This window comes from Brachyistius frenatus, unplaced genomic scaffold (genome assembly GCF_029030835.1).
Source record: "Brachyistius frenatus isolate BFR_SWC_R1_liver_20210118 unplaced genomic scaffold, ASM2903083v1 Contig_34, whole genome shotgun sequence".
NCBI lineage: Eukaryota > Metazoa > Chordata > Actinopteri > Embiotocidae > Brachyistius > Brachyistius frenatus.
In genome coordinates, this window is record NW_027210633.1 from 2,660,186 (window position 1) to 2,676,186 (window position 16,001).

The 16,001-nt window shown below is 41.3% G+C and overlaps 1 protein-coding gene across 6 annotated transcripts in view; it reads right to left on the bottom strand.

Moving 5' to 3' along the window:
• Positions 1 to 10,604: 10,604 nt before the first annotated feature.
• flrt1a (fibronectin leucine rich transmembrane protein 1a) overlaps positions 10,605 to 16,001 on the bottom strand; it is a 40,462-nt gene continuing 35,065 nt past the window's right edge. For all 6 annotated transcript variants that reach the window (XM_069700653.1, XM_069700652.1, XM_069700648.1 and 3 more), the window contains one exon: positions 10,605 to 14,892. In XM_069700653.1, coding sequence (XP_069556754.1) covers positions 12,767 to 14,815 — 2,049 coding nt within the window. In that variant the 5' untranslated portion in view covers positions 14,816 to 14,892 and the 3' untranslated portion in view covers positions 10,605 to 12,766. The remainder of the gene's footprint in view (positions 14,893 to 16,001) is intronic.

The window sequence follows — 16,001 nt, forward strand, 5'->3', positions numbered from 1 at the left end:
TGCCCCGTCCAGTATGGGACACGTGGAGAAGGCAGGACTTTGACATAAGGTCCAGCAGCTGTTTGTGAGTTAGTGAGCCATCTGTGACTCGCCTCTCCTCGCCCTGTGGCTGACAGGCCAAATTTAACATAGCTCAAATTGCACTTGACTATTCAATGTGAAAGAGCGGTTAACAACCACAAGACATCGAAAACCCTGTTCATTTATTTAGATACTGTAAGTTAGACATTTTGGAATAAATAAGGAGAATGAATCCCAAGAAGACAGTTTTTTTGTGTGCAGGTGTTGACAATGACTTGATGAGTTTAATGGATACGTTCAGTCAGAGTGGAAGGAGATGAACCATTAAAGTGATGTGTCAGTATCACCCACTTTTGAGGTGTTTGATCAGGATGGCTTTGTCGACAGCATCAGCGCATCGCTCAGGTCTCAAATGATTAAAAGTGAACACTCCACTGGATCTGTCAAAGATTGAAAATAACTCATGATATAAAGATGAGTAGTCACTGTGAATTTGTCATGAATATTTCTCTGACTCATGGTTTGTTATCATTTTATCTCCAGCGAGAATTTTAAAGGATAAAGCCGGTAAAAGAAAGAGCTGCCTGAGAGTCGGTGAGCCAAACTGGATTTGGATCTGGCTGAAGAGTTCCTTCCTCCAGGACCAGTTGTAAAAGCTCTTCATCTTATGAGGCTATTACTCTTTTTTGCTGGCTGACAAACACCGTCTTTTGCCAACATCTCAGCACCCACTCCTTTCATTGTTACGTTTGTGTTGGCCCAGTTTAATTATTTAGCATAAAAGAGATGACCTAACAAGAATTGTATGTTAGTGGATAGAAAACAGATATATATATATATATATAGATATATATCTGTTTTCTAATGTTTTCTAATAGAAAACAGATATATATATATATATATATATATCTGTTTTCTATCCACTAACATACAATTCTTGTTAGGTCGTCTCCATATATGTATATATATATACTGTATACTGTATATGAGTGTATAATGAGGAGGTGGACGGGAGAGCCAGGCTGACATGAAAATGTCTGTCATGAGGAAGGCAACTGGGAGGATACTACAACAGGAAGGAGTTGTTCTTTTACACTCAGGAGGCTGCTAGCATTTTCTGTTCAGGAGTTCATCTGTGAGAGGATATAAACAACAGGAAATACAATGGGAGGTATTATCAAGTGAAAAGAGTAAGATAACAAGTTGCTCTATATTGCATACTGTACTTTAAGATAACACACTGGATAAAATGTCCATCATGAAACAAGACTAATGCCACACAATGATAGATGATGATGAGAAAGAATCTGTTCACATATTGAGTTGTTGATCTTGATCTTGAGTTGTCAGTTCATGTCAACTGACAACTCAAGATGGCTGTCAGTCTTCTTGTGAAGAGATTCCAGCTGTCATTATGTATTAACATTAAAATAAAAAGTATGAAACAAACGGTAGAGACAGTTTTTTCAAAGAATGTAACTAGCAATTAAATTGTTTGCTGACACTATTGCTGGCTATTACAGAGGAGAGTAATTTCAACCAAGTGTCATAAAATAAGAAGTAAGAGTTGTTTTACTGAAGAGTTGAATGTGTGTCTTTTTATTGCTGTGTTCATTATAGTGCCGTATTCAGACAATTTTTAAACTACCTTTAACAGTCACTTTGCCTAATATGAGATATTATTTGCTTGTTTTCCAATAATAATAATATTGGAGCTTCTTTGAAAAATGTAACCCTAGTTGTAATTAAGGTTTCAATTTTGACGTGAACAGCCTTTACAAGTTGGAAGTCATGATCTTAACCCAAAAATAATGAATGCAAATTCAAGAAATCTCTGCAATATTTGCAAAATATTCAGCAAAAAGATCAGCACGAAGGGTCCACAATAAACACTCCGCTAAAGGTCGAACAGCACAAACAAAGTCTTTACAAACAAAACTTGCATTATTAACAACTGATTTCAGTCGGCAAAGGCTCTTCAACCTCTCCTCTCATCATCATAACAAACCACATGCTGGCAGAAAAACAAGACCAGCCAAGGGGGGTTATGGGAAATGTAGTCTTGTCATGGAATGATAAATATGTTAGATAGGTTTTATACACACTTCCAGTTTTAAAAGAGAGCACTTTGTTTTTGTGCAGACAGTATGTTGAAATACAATGTAACCTGATTTAAAAAGCATTTAAAGATACAGAAGACTTACCTTTGTATTTTGTATTAGTCACATAAAATGACACTTTCTTGCCTCTATTTAATAAACAGCTTCTGTGACTGTCTGCGATGCTGGGGTTTTGTGAAATGGTTGTCATGGTAACAACCTTTGGACTAAATCTTAACATCAGCATGCTAACATGCTCGTAATTACATGCTAATGTATAACACAGATGTTTTACCATGTTCACCATCTCAATTTACTGTTAGCATGCTAACATGAGCTAATTAAGGCTACACACAGCAGAGGCTTTTAGTCATATACCAGAGTATTGGTCAAACTGAAACCTTGACCTGTTGATGCCGATTAATTAAATCTAATTCAATTAAACTGAATTACAATTCATCCTGAGAGAGATAATGACATTTGGACCAAAGTAGAGGACCAACTAACAGACTATCACTATCTGACACATGCTGCTAACATGGCTGCACATTGGCAGCTTTAAAGAATAACTGAAAGCCAGGAGCTGTTCACTACGAGGAAGATGACTGTCGAACAAAACAAGAGTCATTTACAGTTTACAGGCTGAATTTCATCAGCACATAAACTTTGAGTGCTGAATTTCAAGAGTCATTTCTAAAATGAGTTGTTTGGTAAAAAACCTTCCTGTTAAGGAACCAATATGAACTATTTAATTTAAAAGCTCACATAGAATTACAAATTGCAAGACATCCTTTGTATGAAATATTTATTTTTCCCCTCAGTGTAACAGAGTTCAACAAGAGTGTGATCATTAGAAACAATCATTTGCAGAAATAAAAGGTAAAATTACACTTTCCTGCTACTTGTCAAGTAGTTTTAACTGAAAAAAAAAAAAAAATCGCCATCCTGTTTGACAACCACCTACCGGGCATCACAATCACAATCTCATGCTGGTTTGATCGTGTTCCTCCTGTGTAAATCCTTGTAAATCCACATTTAATGTGATGATAAAGCTAATGAACACAATTTTCAAAGAAATCTTGTCAGAATATTTAGAAACACATTCCTGCTGCTTACTTTTATTTGCGCTCTATTATCATTATTTTCATCCTAACCACACACACACACACACACACACACACACACACACACACACACACACACACACACACACACACACACACACACACACACACACACTCAAACATGGCCAGACCATCTCCACCTGTCTATTCCTGCCAACTGTTGGTCCAATCCCTGTAATTGTAACAGCAGGACATTTTTATTATTATAGAAACACCAAGAAGAACTTAAACTGTCCGAGTTGCATAAATTCTGCCAGCATGCACATAAGTTCTTTTCTTAATGGTATTACTTTTATGAAGTGACTCCTGTACAATGTATTTACTCTCTGAGTCCATCCAGAACAACTGCGTCAGTGATATCCTCCTGATCTAATTGTGAAACAGCTAGGCTAAATTGGTTTACAAAATGTAATTTTATTCCAGTCTGGAGCAGCACCTCAGTAATTTGAGCCACATCACGGTGATTGCTACCACTTCAGAATAAATAGCACACATCAAACAGATGTTAGCCTACCTACAATTTGTGCTGCAGCAAATTTGTCTTTGATAATGCTCTGCTTAAATCCTCTCTTGGAGGAAAGCTCTCACACCTCCACACAAACATGTCTCCATTTGTCGACTACATGAGGTAATTAAAAAAAAGAATGCAATCTTAATCGTAGCGAATCCAGAAAACAATACAGTATGTCTGCAGATTATAGCTGAACGCATTGCTGAGACTCTGAGACCTTGGAACAGACAAGAAGATCAGGGCTGTTTCAGGATTACTGTAGGATCACTGTGCAGTCATAACATGTCTGAAGGCAAGACATCCTGTCTGATAAATGGTGCACAGCAAATTCACATTTTTGGAATAAACTCTCTCTGAGTTCAAATCAATTCCTTTTACTTGTAAATGTGAGACCATCGAAAACACTTTCAAGAGTGAAAGTAACTCTTTTCTTGGAGTTGATTTTTAACACTTTTCAGGAGTTGAACTTGAACTCTTTGGGAGTTAAACTTGCCTCCCATGAAGAGTAAATTTTACTTTAACCTTGAGTTGTTTGAATGTGAAACTCTTTCACAGTGTTAACAGTCAACCCTTAAAAGAGTGAATTATTTGACATTCATGGAGTTAAAATTTCATCACATTATAAAGGTTTCAGGTAAGACTGACAACAAGATAATAACAGTCTTCACAAATGTAGAATTTATAAATGTATAACATATATGCAGTGTGATATGTGGTGTGATTAATGCTGCAGGAAAACTTTGTGTAAAAAGTTGCAAACTAACCGATGTTTTCATGCAACTGTGATTGGAAGATATGTTACATTCCTACCTTGGACAGTTATGCCAAGAACTGCATTTTTGGAGGTTTTATCAAATTCATAAACTCATGAAAGTTGGTAAACACATCTCTCCCGGCGAAAAATTTATTATTAATTTAGTGGGCGTGGCCAAATGGCTCGCTAGCTAAACAGATGCCCCGGCGGCTACATTAACCTACATGCATGAAATTCAGTGGACATGTGTATCACACCGAGATGTACAAAAGTTCCAGTGCACCATTACGTCAACTCAACAGGAAGTCTGCCATTTTGAATTTAGTTGGCATTTTTGGCGATTCATACATGCTGTACTTTAACGAAATCCTCCTACAGATTTTTTTGGACCAACTTGAAATTTAGTCAGTGCCCTCTTAACATGTTTGGAATTAAAAGTTATCAAAATAATTTGTTTTCGTCGATCGGTGTGTCTGTGGCGTGGCGGCCAAAAAGTGACCTAAAAGTTATGCTATAGCATGTCGTTCAAAAAATGACCCAAAAATGATTTATAATTTTTTTTTAGGTCATTACGAAGGGGGAGATTGAACCCAGAACCTTCTAACTGAGAGGGAGCACTGCTAACCACTGCACCATCTATCTTCCCAGGAGTTTGACAGCATTGTGACAAATCTTTGGACCACACGGTTCATGGAGAGCGAATCCCTCTAAGGGTAAGACTCACGGGTTCGGGTTTGTACATGCAGTCATACTAATACCAAACCAAAGGTCAACAACAATACAAAACTCAAACAAAAATAAAAGTTCCCCAAACGAGACTTTTTTTTTCATATTTCGGACAACATGCTATTTGTATGTGACACAGTGGTGCACTGGTTAGAGCAGTTGCCTAACTGAGAAGTAACTTGAGGCATGCATGTCAGTTCAGAGAAAGGTCATACTCCAAAAAGTGATAAAAAAATTCATCCAAAATAGCCAAAGTATGTCGTCCAAAATATATATATTAAAAAAAAGTCATACTATAGCATGTCCAAAAAGTGACCCAAAATTCCTTTTTGTATATAGTATATATACGACAACAAAGCTGTGCAGTCAACACCGGGAGTAGTGTTGAATCATGCTTGTCAACACTCAGCGAATGAACACCAGAATATTACCCCACCAGAGAGTAACACTGAACACAAGCTGTAGTGTAATTTAGAAAATAAACTCCCAAAATCAAACTCTTTGTTTAACTCCAGGATATTTCACCCCAGAAATTTGCTGTGTGGGGTATCACTTAAGAAAAGTAGTCACGGGGTAAAATGAAAGAGAAAACTATTGTCGGACCTTTAAAACTAAAAGCTGGACAGGTTTTAGGTCACTTCCATCTGAGCAACCACGCAGCTTCGCTGATAAAATAATGGTAATTAGAGCTCAGTCGAAGCCAAGACAGGTTCAAGAGGTTATACAGTAACTCCAATATACAGCACCGAGGTCCTCTTCTATCCACAGTCACACCAGTGAGCTTGAGCTAACAAGCTCAGCTCGGTCCCTCAGGGACAGGGATTATGTCTGGCTACCAATCTGCGGTTGTCTATTTGTTTGCTGACACCAAGACTGTTGGTGCATGGTCAGTGTCAAGGGTGAAACGGCAGTCCAAGAGGTTACATTTTAAGCTTTCCCGTGCCCTTGTGCTGAGTGCTCCTCCCTTCTGCCTGGTCCAGCATAATTGGTTTCCTTCTGATGCAGGAGGGTACTGAATGTCCCATCATCCTTTTCCATCTTTCACGTATCGGTTTGGACAAAAGATTCGACACCACTGCAGCGCAGAGGGTATTTTTGAAAGTTTTCTGTGTTTACACTGTGTTCCTCGATGTCATTTTGGGATTACAGGTAAACAAGAGAAAGAAAATATGTTTATATCTTCTTCCAGCGAGTACCGAGTTACAGCTATGTCTTTGAGGTTCAGAATTGCTTCCACTTCTCAAAAATAAAAACTCAGTACAGTTTGTCACTGCACTTTTGGGGATTGTGTTGTCGGTGCAGCCAATGAAGTCACTCCTCTGGATCTTAAGGAGTTCCTTCCAAAATCCATGCAGTGTTATTCTATGCCTATCCAAGATGATCAGACTGCCAGTTTATCAACTCTTTACTGTTGAAATCTCAGAGAAAAAACTGTGCATTAGAAACCAAGTGTACCATCTGCTCTGAGACTCTTCAACGACTCCCACAGCCAAGATCTCTGCTATCCCTGCAATATCCCCCACCCCCCTTTGGCCTCGTTTCCAATATCGTATTTCTCATATTTTTTTCTTTGCCACACAATGAGATTTACAGGGGACGGCCTTAAATCGTCCAGGAGTGAGGCAAGAAATAGGTTACAGCCCAACCTTCAGGTCACAGTTATTTGAGTTGTGATCCATCTGACCACGACAATGGGATGCTCTTTCATCTCTGTGAGCACAAAAGGTGGCCGAGAAAGGACCGCCATTGGAGACGTATGTTCTGTTGGCAGTAAAGCCTTCCTGGGTGACCATGAGGCTAGCGAGTGCTCTGCTTTAGACAAAGACTGCAACGGGTAAATTATCGCCTTCCTTAATGCAGTCCTAGTTTACATACTCCACTTCTACACACTGCTTTCTGATGTATGCGTCTTCTCTAAAGTGATGTAGCTCCAAATAAGCCTCTTCACTTTTTGGGATTTCCAAAATTACCCTTGTGATTACCCTTCTTTGTGTCCAACAACTTTGTATTGCTTTCCTATAACACTGTCTAATACAAGATGGACAATAAGATTAAGCAGAAACAGACATATTGTCCTTTTATATTCCACACATTCTTCTTCTTGGTCAAAACTTGGTGTCTACATCATTTAGAATTTAACTCCACCCCCGATAGTTGATCAAGCGATTATGGTTTCATGGTACTAGTAGCTAATGGAGCTTTGAGCAGGCAGAGAGGTCTGGTAAAATCACTTTCTTTTCAGAAGAAAAAAAGTCTTATCAACATTTTTTATTTTAAAATGTCTTAAGCCCCAAATGTCACTGCAGCCCATTCTCATTCCTAGGGCGTTGAATACTGCCGTTTCGTCACAGCTGTTGGGGTCAGAGAGATAAGCAAAAGGTACCCTTTGGCATTGAAGACATATGCACAAGGTACCTTATGTCTTATGCAACATGACAAGGCGGGTTGAAAAAGGTCATGTTAGGAGGTACGAAGGGGGAGAATTCCACACAGGAAGGATGTCGGGGGGTGGTTGAATGGTACAAACCCAGGACTTCCACACAGGAGACCAGTGTTCACATCCATGATAAAGTAAAAGTCCACATGGATTTATTTTTGTTATCCAAACCATGATCTTTCCCTAACCCTAATCTTTTTATGCCTAACCCTAATCAAATGGCATCAGTCACACATTTAACCCAAACCATAATCTTTTCCTGACCATAACCACGTCTTTTTTGGTGTGTAAGCATGAAGCACCTTGTGCATCCATATGAGATGCACCAATGCACCTTGTATGAGATGCAAATGGTTTTGCACTGGGAATGAGAAAGCGTTGGTAGAACCCGAGGACTCTGTGGAGTTCGCCTTTAAAACCAAATTGGTAGGATGCAGATTGCAAAGGTGTTCATATGCTTTTTGATAAATAAAACAAGCAAGTTCTACTTTAACCATACCTGTCCAGAATCAAAAGTTGATTTGGAGAAGCAAAGCAGTGTCAAGATGCTTTGATGTTCTGCTCTGTCTTGGCTCTTGGCTTTTCATTCAAAATCCGAGAGATGCAGTATGAATAAACTTTTACAGTACATATTTCGTCATTTATATCTCCTTTTTAAATGAATCCACTTGAATTGGGTTGACTCGCAGCACCAGCAAGTTGAGGGGGGGTAATCCAATTAACTTCTGTTGCTCTGCATGGAGGATTCAGCTGCCATTACAAACTGTTCACAATGCTTTGCAACAGCAGTCACGTTGTTCATCTGTAGCAACATTCATTAAATCTCTAACAGACCTACCTCACTCCCATGGGCATAAACATAAAAATAAAAATAAAAAATAGCAGCACATTGCACTTCTATGGCATTCAATTGCGTGTCAGCAAGAAATTCAAGTTGTATTGAAAAAGGAAAATGAAACAAAACTAAACTAAACAATGGCATAAAGCAACAAAAGGAGGCTGTCTTCTTTAAGAGTTTCAATATATTGTATCTCAAGTTCACAGTCCTATTTTGACAGTAACCAATTCAGGCCAACACCCAGTAATTCCACCATTCAAACCGCAGACATTAGGAATACGTTTTCTTCTGACAAAGCCAATAAACACCACATGACTGTCGGTACACAATTGCAGCCAATGGCTTCTCCATCTCCACTCAATCAATGTTCACTGTTTGCAAACAAACGAGATGAATCTGTGCCATTGTTTCTGTGTCTGTAGCTTGCAATAACAGAGCTGGCAAATGTTTTGCTTTTTGTCATGCACAACAGCAGAGAATAATCTGTGAAAGACCCACTTTCATTACAGATTAGTTGGTGGATGTATCGTTTCTGACAGGTTTCTTATTCCAATTTACAACAACAGTCAGTGACGAATGTGAGCGTTTGTATATTGGTTTGCTTTAGGAACAACTTACCCCTCCTGCTGAGCAAATGCTCAGGAGGGGTAAGTCATCCCAGCTCCGTTAAACGTCTCATTCCCCGGGCACTAAATAATGGCTTTTTGTCAAAGTCGTTGGCGTCAGATGCAAGGTGCTCTTTGGCATTGGCATCATGACCACTCAGGTCAAACAAGGAAGTCATGTGAAAGAGTAGAAAGAGTCATAAAGTCCCCATAAAGAGGAGGTTGGGGTAATTTGATCAGACAGGATACAGATGTTAAATTACGCGAGAATGCAAAAGTCAACACAGATTTCTTTTAAGTAACAAAGTATTTAACGAACATAGGTTTACTTACATAAAATTACTTATTTTAACCCAAACCATCTTTTCTGAACCCTGGTTTTAGGTGCCTAAACCAAAAACATTTTGTGCGTATGGGTAAGCAACGAGGTATCACCTTTACATTATTATGTGTAATAAACACACATAAACACATCCATTAGAGGGAAGTGTAACGGCTAAACGTTGTTGCCTCGTCAGTGTCTCGCCCTTTAGGAAAACAAAACCATGTGGAAACACACGGGGTTTAGGGTTTGGAAAACCAAACCTTGATTAGGCTTAGGGAAAAAAAAGTCTGTGTGATGGTCCATGACTTACACCACCAAGCCACCCCTCCGTCGAGTGACGTTTTTCACATGACCTCCATCACTTGACTTCTGTTTCAAAGTTGTTCTTCTCACATCTAGATAACGGCAGGCGTGTCAAAGACTTGCTTCCCTTTATCAAATGATGCATGTGTATTACAAGCTTTGCTGTGATACTGGGCTGGGATGAGACATCAGCGGACTGTGACACAGCAGCAGTTTCTGATGGATGTAGAAGGCCCCATTCGGTGAGCCTTATTGTGAAACATACGTTCAACCAGACAGGGCGGTGAAACTCTACATTTCAGCCCTGTGTTTAAGTTGCTCTTTAAAGTTGATAAAGTCTTTCATTCTTTAATGAAGTGACTAATTTGTATTGCAAACTAAACAACTTGTTTTCCCTTACTAAATTAGCGAATTGCTGTGTCATCAGTGCATGCATTTCCAGAGGTAACTGAAGGGTATCCAGCTGATGCACTGGACTAAAATGTCAGCAGCCCAGTAGAGACTGATAACTCTATTTCATCTCAAGTGTCTTGATGAAGTTGTTCATTTGCAATTGAGGTCATTCAGCTGTGTGGAGACTGCAAGTGAACATAAAGTCACTTCAGGCAGTAGCCTGTTGACTCATCTCAGCTCCGACTTATAATCTCAACTGGTTCCAGATGTCTGACACAGGCTGTAGTTGGTTTCATCCAGGTACTCCTCACTGTCCTCATCAAATGAAAGCAATATGTAGGCCTAATTTCTGCATTAAAACCAGGTTGCTAGAATAGTTTTATACTCCACCAAAGCATTTAGAGTTGTGAGAAAAAGAAAAAAAAAGAAGTCTCCCCAGGCATGAGGTGAAATGACAGGTTGCAGTAATAACAAGATTATAAAACTTTTATTGATCCCCTCTGAAGATGAATTTATAAAGCAAATTCCACACATATCTCAGGTTCACATAATTTTTTTACGCAAAGTTATGGCACCATTAATTTCTATTATTTCACCAGAAAAAATATTCATGTGGCTGTGGCCATGGTTTTATTTATACAAATGATGAGGAAGTACGCATCTTGAATAGACCCACTATAAAATAGCAATCACATTATACCAACATTCCCCAAAACAGAAATAGCCAGGCCAGTAAGATGGTATATATTGAAGCCAGTGATTTTGGGTGCAAGATAAAATATACATTCCACTGACAGATTGCCTGACACCAGTGTAAAACTCTGCCAGACAGAACAGTCAAGGAAGCACGATTGGTTTTCCCCTTTGGAAGCAACACAGTGGTAAACAACTGATGGACAATAATAAACCTAAGGGTAGAAGCAAAGTATGACAAACAAATTTATGCATGGGTAAACCCCACTGCACCACAGCCATCAATTCTGCATCTTTGTCAGCGCATGGATATGTTTTTTTTACCCTCTGTCTCCCTCGCCTGTCATTACATTTATCCCTGCTCCCTGCTAAGTGCTAATACATTTACATTTTTAGTGCTGCTCAGTAATAAAAGAGGTGGAATGAGTGGAGGCCTTTTACCGTTGCTAAAACAAACATCAATGAACTCCCATCACCGAGGAGCCACCCCAGCACCCGGCTCCCCTCCCACCTGTCCATCCACCCACCCACACAGCTTGGCCGCCGCCCCACAGTGTAGGTCAACAGTGTTGCGGTTTGAGTCTCCTCAGTTGCGCTCACAGTTCTCACCCTCATTTCGAGGTTCACTCACAAGAGTCTGCCTCCCACGAGAGGCTCCACATTAGTATTTTGTCCAGTCTGGTTTTCTCTGCAAACGCTGTCGTCACTTTAAGAATGTGGAGGAAACATTTTACAACCAAAAGTCACCAAATGAAACTGCAGGTTAAGCACACAGGCACAACATTAGAAAAGAGGGATTGAGGTTGGTGTGTATTGTCTCATTGGGCTGACATGCTCGTCTTTGGGTGGGGTCTAATTTCAAAATTACATAATAATACAAACAGCTTCAATCGAGAATTCACACTGATGCTTTTAACCAAACATGAACCCGGAGACAGCCATTAGTATATTTTCTTCACTCGTTGTTTAGATGAAAAAAAAAAGCCACTGTCTTCATCAAAAGGTCGATCAATAATGACAAACATGAGGGTGAAGATAAAAAAAATTAAAAAAACTTTAAGCAGAGACAAAAAACATCACATAAGGAACAAAATTAATAAATAAAGAGAACTGTGTAGGATTTCAATAGGCTACGAAACAAACCACTGATAAAAATAGCAAAGAATTTTTCAAACACAGCTCAGCCGGTATCTAAGTAAATTATCTACACGCTTGTGCTGCATTTCATCTGATGCAACACTACAATACGGATCTCCGGTGAATGATCTCAAGAGGTATAACCAAGGCTGACCAGCCCTTACAAGATCTTCACCCTGCCAACTACTGGATAAGGTAATAACAAGCCTATTTTAAGACACATGGTTATTGGGTTGTTTGAAAGAGAACAATTCACAGCTTTACAAAGCCCTTTCCTTGGATAGCTGGTAGGGCACATCAATATAGTTGAGGCGTTTGGAACAATGACTTGATAAGACTACATACTGTGTATGACCGGTGAGCAGGAGATGACTACCAAAAATGTCTGTTTCTCTTCCTTTCTTTATCCATTTTGAATCGACTGCTGTGGCTCCTGTGTGTGCGCCTATGTAAAGTTTGACCTTTCCACAGTGGATACATTCTTTGCTTACATGTCACAGGGTAGAAGCAGATAAGGAAACATACACAGGCCATTACTAAGATGGTGAAGAAACGCTCAGCTGTGCATTTACACCTGGGGCATTGGTTGCTGCGTCCCGCGGTGAACTGTCCCCACGCGGTTTCAGTTCCAGTTAATCACATACGGTACTTTCAGTGCAGTGAACAGCAGGTCATTTTGGAATGGGAGACCAGAAGAAAAAGAAGGCACAGAGGGGTGCTTCAGAAGTGTCCATGCGAAGGGAAATTGTGCATCTATACAGTTTACCAATAACACTGTGAACAAGATCTGGTAAAGTACATCATGTGTAACAGTAGTCTATATCTGGGATTCCTCCTTCTCTATAGCCACGGTTGGTGCCGTGTCCTGCATTAGAAACATGGTTGGCACCTTTGTACAAGCCAGTGCCATTGGAGGGGAATATGGTATGAATGATATAATCCTCTCGTAGCGGTTTTGGCTGCATTGGCTGGCAAGCTGCCATAGGCGTCATCTGGAAACCCGGGCCACGGATCTCCAGGATGGTATTGTCCTTCTTGGTGCCAGACTCAATGTAGTCATCACAGGCTTTGCTTTTTCTGGAGCTGTTGCGAGTATAGTGGTCACGGGAACACAAATGCCCAGTCCTGTGTCCGTACCAACAAAAGACACCAAAAATAAGAGCCAAAGATACAATGGCGGTAGCCCCGCCAATAATCCCTGCCATGGGCAGCGCTGTTATCTGCCTTGAGTCTTTATCCTCCTCTTCCTCCACCAGAGTAACATCTGACGTTTCAGCTTTTGCACAAACCAGAGCTTCATCAGTGTCGGCATCTCCAGAAATTGCGCCTTTGCTTTCTGAACTGGCCGGAAGGGGCACCATGCAGATAATGTAGCTGGAGCGTGGTTGCAAGGAGGTAAGCAGATACTCTCGCCGATCACCCCGGACGAGCGTCTCTGTGATTGATCCCATGGCGTTTCCGTTACCGAGTCGGAGCCAGCTCAGCCTGAAGGAGGAGCTGGGCTGCGCCACACTCCAGGTAATACGGACGCTGTTATGAGACAGTGGCTTCACGTTGAGGGCCAGGCTCTTCCCCACACCGCTGCTGCTAAGAGTGTAGTCTAAGCCAGAGTCAGGAAGCCCCAGGCCAGGTCGCTTTGAGCGGAGGGTGAAGAGCGAGCCCTGTGGTGGGGTGTTGGTGGTAGAGCTCTCGACTCCACCTATGCCCACTCTGTCTCTGGTCCCTGCTGTCCTCACCACCTCACATTCCTCCATCTCACTGGCCAGGTCTAACAAAGCCATGTCTCGCACCCTGTCAGGCCCATGGCAGGTAAGACCTCTGACAGTAATGGAGTTACCACGGGCCTGCAGCCAGTCAAACAGCCAGCGCAGGTTGCAGCCACAGTGCCAAGGATTTCCTCGCACTAACAGCTGACCAAGGTTGTCCAAGTCTTTGAAGAGTCCCCTTGGCAGAGTAGTTAGGTTGTTTCCTGACAGGTCCAGCCTCTGCAGCCTGTGCATGCCGTCCAAGGAACCACGTGGCATATGAGTCAGGGCATTGTCCTGCAGCGACAGCCGCTGCAGATGGGCGCTGGGCAGGTTGACAGGTGGGGTCTGGAGGGAGTTACGGACTAGGGACAACTCTGTCAAGTTGGAAAGGCGAGAGAATGTGTCATCAGCAATGCGCTGGTTTGCCAAAAGGTTCCCGTCCAGGACAAGACATCTAAGTGAGGCGAGGCCACGGAAGGCATGGGTTGGGATTGTGGAGATTCGGTTGTCGTCCAGACGGAGTTCTTCCAGAGAGGCAGGAAGTCCTGAGGGAATACTAGACAGGTGGTTGCGTGAAAGGAAAAGTAAGCGCAACCGTGGGTTGTCAGCAAAGGCCTGATCCTCAATAGAGACAGTGGAAATAGAGTTGTCGTCCAAGTGGAGCTTCTCTAGTAAGGGCATCCGAGCCAGCGTACTACGGGGAATAGTGCGAATGTTGTTGTCCTGCAAATGCAGTTCACGCACAGATGGCGGCAGGTGCATGGGAAATTCATCCAGTTCATTGTCGTAGAGGTAGACCACACGGACGGCAAGGTGGTGCTCCAAAGAGGTGGGCAGGCCCGGATTGTTTATGTGGTTGTTCTGAAGGTAGAGGACGGACGCAGAGGGAGGCAGTGATGGGATGGAGTTCAGTCCACGATCATTACAATAGATAAAGTCCTCATCGCACCTGCATACAGATGGGCATGTCATGTCTGCGTCCCCAATGTACCCTTGTATCGTGGCTGCAGCAAACTGAAGCATGCTGGCATGTAGTGTCAAACACATAAACAGCATCAAAAGCCAAGCAGTTAGTTTGGCAGGTGCCATTATGGTGAACATCAGCACTGTCTCTTTTTTCCAAGGGTGTGGTTAATCCTCAAATCACTGCAGCGAGCTGGAATCCTGTGACCTCCACCCTGAAAGAGAAAGAGAAATGAACAGTTAGCACTAATGCCCAAATGAATTAGTTAATGCTCCCAGGTGACAACTGAAGTCATTTCAGTAAATTTCAGGAGCTCAGAAATATTTAACAGCTTCACACCGTACTTCAGTTCTTTTCTGTCTAAATAATATTAGAATCTAGGAACATGCTGCAATTATTGTGTCTAAAAAGAGACATCTTGCACTCAGTAACAAGTTGGTTTCTTTGACTGATTAATAATCATTTCATCAGGGGGATGAGTACACACAGATGAATCTGTGAGGATTCCCAACACAGGCTCTCACAACAGCCTGCCTTTGACTCAAAGCCAAAAAGACACAACGATAACTGCAGAGCCAACAATCATCATGTTGAATAAGCAACAGTAATCCAAGATTACAGTCAGTTATAAAACTAAATTTGGTGTGTACTGTTCTGAATGTTCAGAGCACACCAGAAAAGTGTCTCTAGAATCGACAAGTCCAATCTTACACTTAGCATTAAGCCTTGTGTGTAAATATGACGTCTTGAGAATACTCTCCACTTCTAAATTATTTATGAGATCTTGAGAGGCTCCATAAGTCCATTAGGAGTTGCCAGCAGATGGCTGCATTAGCCAGGCAGAGCTGAAGATACTTTTCATTATCAAGAAGAAAGAACCTGATTTAGCGCGACACGATCATCATGAGTCAGGATGGCACTAGGCACTGCTTAAAAACTTCTCCTTAATTGTGTTACATAGTTTCGTAAGTGCAATAAAAATGTAATGGAAAGATATAATCTGCAGCTGAATGCAGATGATGTGACAGCTAATTAACTGTTTGCAGTCACCGTTAATTGTGCAGCAGGCATCTACATAAACTGAACTCAGACTTTGATTGGCACCATGATTTGTTGTTGTTACAGATTAAGTGAGAGATCCCATAACAGTAAGCAGATTATTGACTACTGAGGTTTGGAAACCGGTAAATTGCAACACTGTCAGTGACAACTTGAGCCCATTGCAGTCTTCAATAACCAGGGCCATTAGTCAAACCGTTAGGGCCCACACAGCAGCGAACATCGTCAGGCTGTAGTATTGATTTTCTCACAAATCCGAGGTGA